Source organism: Sciurus vulgaris, assembly GCF_902686455.1.
Source record: "Sciurus vulgaris genome assembly, chromosome: 15".
In the NCBI taxonomy this organism is placed as follows: domain Eukaryota; kingdom Metazoa; phylum Chordata; class Mammalia; order Rodentia; family Sciuridae; genus Sciurus; species Sciurus vulgaris.
This window is the reverse complement of record NC_136476.1, coordinates 62,368,526-62,373,774: the sequence shown is the minus strand read 5'-3', so window position 1 is coordinate 62,373,774 and position 5,249 is coordinate 62,368,526. Positions and strand designations below refer to the sequence as shown.

Sequence of the window (5,249 nt, the reverse complement as noted above, 5' to 3'; positions counted from 1 at the left end):
ACCAACACTTATTGCTTGTGTTCCTGATAATAGCCATTCTAATTGGAGTGAGATGAAATCTTAGAGTTGTTTTAGTTTGCATTTCTCTAATTACTAGAGATGTTGAACACTTTTTCATATATTTGTTGATCACTTGTATATCTTCTTCTGTGAAGTGTCTGCCCAGTTCCTTGGCCCATTTATTGATAAGGTTCTCTGTATTTTTGATGTAAAGTTTTTTTTAAGTTCTTTATAAATTTTAGAGATTAGTGCTCTATCTGAAGTGCATGTGGAAAAGATTTTCTTCCACTCTGTAGACTCTCTTTTCACATTATTGATTGTTTCCCTTGCTGAGAAAAAACTTTTTAGTTTGAATCCATCCCGTTTATTGATTCTTGCTTTCATTTCTTGTGTTCAAGGAATCTTGTTAAGAAAGTCTGATCCAAAGTCAACATGATGGAGATTTGGGCCTACTTTTTCTTCTATTTGGTGCAGGGTCTCTGAGTATGTAGCAATGAATCCCACTATTGTGTATTATTTAATACACTAATTACAATACGGAAAAAGAAAACAGAATATAGATGAAATAAGGTAAAAATTAAATGATAATACATTTAATTCACAGTGATAAACTTGCTTTATTTCATTCCTAATATCTAGATTTTTTCCCAAATAATTGCATTACATTTTGGTAATTGTAGTTTAAATTATTAAACTTTTTGAATGAACTTTGCTTTGGTAGATATATTTTAAACAAGAAAGCTCACATATTTCACAAAGTGTCTTTGATGAACATCTGCCCTTTTTCCAAAAGTTAAAGGGCAGAGGAATGTTATTTTTGAGTTTTAGTTCAGTCACAATATATTCACAATACGAGACTTAATTGGGTGTTTGGGATACTGTCCCTAACGCATCAGAAGTTTCTTCATTCCATTGATCCTACACTCCAACTTTAAATTGTTTCGGGAATTGGGGAACAATTATAATAACTGTTGCATAATAAATATTTACTCCACTGCCTCTATGGTATCAAGTATGGTTTATTGAATCTGACTTTAATTCAGACTGCTGACATAAACACTATGAAAAATGTCCCTGGTTCCTATAGGAGATGGAAATAATTTATCATGATAAAGGTGAGTCCTGAATACCAGAAGCTTTACCATAACTAAACTCAACCAAACTCAATCTATAATAAAAGTTATTAGTCAATATGCATCTGTAGTATAAATAACCCAAAGCAATACAGGCAGGCACCAATTTATTTTTGCCACATGTAACTGCAAATTATTATTGTATTTTTATTTGTATAATATTTTTTGACCCTTAAATCAATCTTCATATACTATCTTATTGTTTCATCACTGTATTTCTATAAGAAAATTAAGGCAGGAATTTTTATCAATAATATACAAATGAGAAAATTGAGGTTATAGATGACAAGGAACTTCAAACCAAAGACTGAGTCCGGTCTGAGGCACTGTTCCATTAGGCTAGACCCATGTCATACATAGTCCAGTGACCCCCACGTATTTGCTGTACATAAACTGGTGATTATACACATAATATGGCAACTTGTTAGTACTGAGGGAAAGATGATTAAACCTTTTGCAAGTGAACAATTTGGACATTATTAAGTTGCCCCAAATTAGAATCCACAAGTACCACACAGGGAAATTGCTCAAGTGTTAATAAACCTTCATTCAGTCGAAACCCATCTAATGTGTTGTTAGAGTTGGGTAGATGGATAAGCAAGATAGGCAGTGCTTCCCTTTTCCTCTTGTTATCTCCTAATAAATAAGGAGGCCAATTTAAAGTGCTGAGCAGCAAGACAGGCCTGGCTTGAGGTAGATTTGAATTGGCAAGGCTTTCCAACTCTGGGAGGGAATGCTCAGAGCTGGTGGCAAGTGGAGCTGTTCCATTAGCTTAAGATGCATTGCTATTAAGTTTGTCTGGAAGGGGAAGACAACAGGCTCCCCAAGACTGAACCCCACCTGACCTGGAACATCTCTGTGTGCTTGTCATTGTCTTGCTGTCTTCTTTTGGCATTTGTGACTGGACTGATCAAAGTTCTCATGCCCCTCATCCAATGTATCCCTTGGCTAATTTCTGAACCCCACTTAGAATTCTGATTTATCCTAAGAATTCCTACAGAACTAGAGTAGTGTCATTGGGCCTTTCTCTGGATACTATTGAATGATTACAGTTAGTTTTTGTGACCTCAGTTTTTCTATGGGTCTCTGACCATTCTCTGTTGTTGACATATAAGGATTAGTTTTCCATAATTTCTTCTTCTGGGAAAATGTATGATTTAACCCAAGGTATAGCATATAAATATATCTATAACATATTTTCTATGTACTTTTTCTATATTTCTAATTGGTGAACTTTTTAATGGCAATACTTAATTTATTTGTCTTTATTGTACTTGGAACAACTTTCAAGGTAAGCTGTTAATGATATTCTAAAATTTTATAGTAATTTGGAACAAGTTTATTCATCTTAAAACTGTCTTTCAGTATTTTTGAGTATTTAGAAATGTGTCAATCTGGAGTTTTCTTTAAACACAAAACAATTATGTTCCTGAATTTTTCGAGGTTGCTATGATGATCTCTTTAACAAACCCTCCACAAAATTGGTTTGAATTAGGAACATCAAGATGAACTGCAAATTCAGCGTAGGTTTAAACCTTGCTACTTAAGTGCTTTGGGTTCCAATTGTATAAGCGTCACCTGGGGCACTTATGAGAAATTCAGATCTGAGGACTTGGCCTGAACACTAAAATGTAATCTGAAGACTTTCAATATTCCCAGTATTAAAATTAGTGAATTCACAAAACAGTACTTAGAGTTAAAGTGCAGCTTCAAACTCAGTTATTTCCTATCTTGTTAATCGTGCAAGTCCAATCTTTTACGTTTGCAAAAAATGGGGATAATATAAAGAATACTGTACTTTGTAAAGCATTTTGATGATAATACAAATGTACACATATTAATATAAAATATTTAAACATTCTTACTATTTTTTAGGTTACCTTAAGCAAATTTTCAAACTCTGAAGCTGCAGAATAAAATATGTGAAAGGACTATGTATGTTTTCCAAAGATTCTCCATCACATTCATGTGGAACTGGTCAATACAATGCTCTTGTCATAGGAAGAGTTGAACAAGATACCAAGAGTTGACAGAGACGTGGGTCCAATTCTAGCCGTTTTTAATCAGATGTTAAATTTCAGCTTATGCTATTTAAATAATTATTATGATAGAATATTGATAAAATATGGAATAAAATTGATTAATATAAGATACGACGTATTGGGCACAAAAGAAATATATTTAAAAAATCAAAACCGTTGCAAAATTTTGACCACTTTGTTTATCACTGAATAAAAATTCCAGTCCTGTTCACTCTACTGCTTTGTCACTGGGTCAAATGACATGAGAAAATCAGGCTTATAGGTGGTACTTAGCCAGGGATCATAGAAATATCAACTCAGGAAGATATTTCAACAATTGGAAGGATTACTTCTGTATGTGTATCTGTTCATGGGTAAATATCCAAATATTGGCAATGGGATGAGGTTATTTCCACTATTCGCGATTTCTTTGTTTTCTAGTAATGTGTATTGAAAATAATGTCAGAGCTTTAGGAAAGAATGCCTAACATTCTGAAAAAATGATTGTTTATGTACATTGCAATTTGTTTCTTGGCAGTGTATGTATATTATGTTAGGTCATCCTTGATATCCTGAAAATGAGTGAAAAAGATAAAATTAACCTGACATTTATGTCAGAATTTCTTCTTCTGGGTCTTTCTGGATATCCAAACATTGAACTCATTTACTTTGCTCTGATCCTCATTATGTACCTAGTGATTCTAACCGGCAATGGTGTTCTGATCATAGCAAGCATCTTTGATTCCCGTCTTCACACTCCCATGTACTTCTTCCTGAGCAACCTCTCCTTCCTGGATATCTGTTACACATCTTCTTCTGTTCCTTCAACTTTGGTCAGCTTAATCTCAAAGAAAAGGAACATTTCCTTCTCTGGATGTGCAGTACAGATGTTCTTTGGATTTGCAATGGGATCAACAGAATGTTTACTTCTTGGCATGATGGCTTTTGATCGCTATGTGGCCATCTGTAACCCTCTGAGGTACCCCATCATCATGAGCAAGGGGGTGTGTGCACTGATGGCCTCTGTATCATGGCTGTCTGGTGGAATCAATTCAGCTGTGCAAACATCTCTTGCCATGCAACTGCCTTTCTGTGGGAAGAATATTATCAATCATTTTACATGTGAGATCTTAGCTGTCCTCAAGCTGGCTTGTGCTGATATATCCCTCAATATTATTACCATGTCGATATCAAATATGGCCTTCCTGGTTCTCCCACTGCTGGTCATTTTCTTCTCCTACATGTTCATCCTCTATACCATCTTGAGAATGAACTCAGCCACAGGGAGACGCAAGGCCTTTTCTACCTGCTCAGCTCATCTGACTGTGGTGATCATTTTCTATGGTACCATCTTCTTTATGTATGCAAAACCCAAGTCCCAAGACCTGATCGGGGAATACAAGTTGCAAACTTCAGACAAGCTCATTTCTTTATTTTATGGGGTAGTGACCCCCATGATGAATCCTATCATCTATAGCTTGAGGAACAAGGATGTTAAAGCTGCTATAAAATATATGCTGAACCAAAAACCTATTCAATAAGAACATCAGAAATACAAGTCTTTTGTAAGAGGCATAAAGATGGACTCTTGGGTAAATACAGGAGAATATTTTGGTAGAAACCTAGGAAGAAATACTTTATTCTCTGTTTTCACTAGCTTTGCTCAGCAAGAATGGTTGAGAAATATAATATGCTACAAACTCACTTTCTAACATGCCGTGATCCAGATCTCACAAACACAGTGAATTCAATTGAATCTGATCCTTAGCAAAGTCTGAAGTGAGTGTTCTTGGTGGACTGCACAGGTCATTGGAGAACAGGCACACAGAAGTTTTGGAAACAGGAGACAAGAGCACAAATTCTCTAATTCCCCAACTACCTAAAGGATTTTGATAAATTATTCATTTTTCTCTATGTCCTGGGTTTCTTACCTGTAATAAAGAAAGAAAGAAAATACAGTCATTAGTGTCAATGTTTCAATAAGTTAAAGAAAACAACTAGCATAGTACCAGTAACCTTCTGTCCTGAAATTTCAAAATTGAAAATAAAACCATATTAAGAACTAAAGATTAGTACTGAGCATCTCTTTACTCTA

At 34.9% G+C, this 5,249-nt stretch overlaps 1 protein-coding gene across 1 annotated transcript; it reads left to right on the top strand.

The window, feature by feature from the left end:
• Positions 1–3,732: 3,732 nt before the first annotated feature.
• Positions 3,733–4,695, top strand: LOC306645704 (olfactory receptor 13C3; the record flags this gene model as incomplete). Its single annotated transcript, XM_079113707.1, has 1 exon — positions 3,733–4,695. One exon carries the CDS (start codon positions 3,733–3,735, stop codon positions 4,693–4,695), a length of 963 nt encoding a protein of 320 aa, XP_078969833.1.
• Between the last annotated feature and the right edge of the window lie 554 nt (positions 4,696–5,249).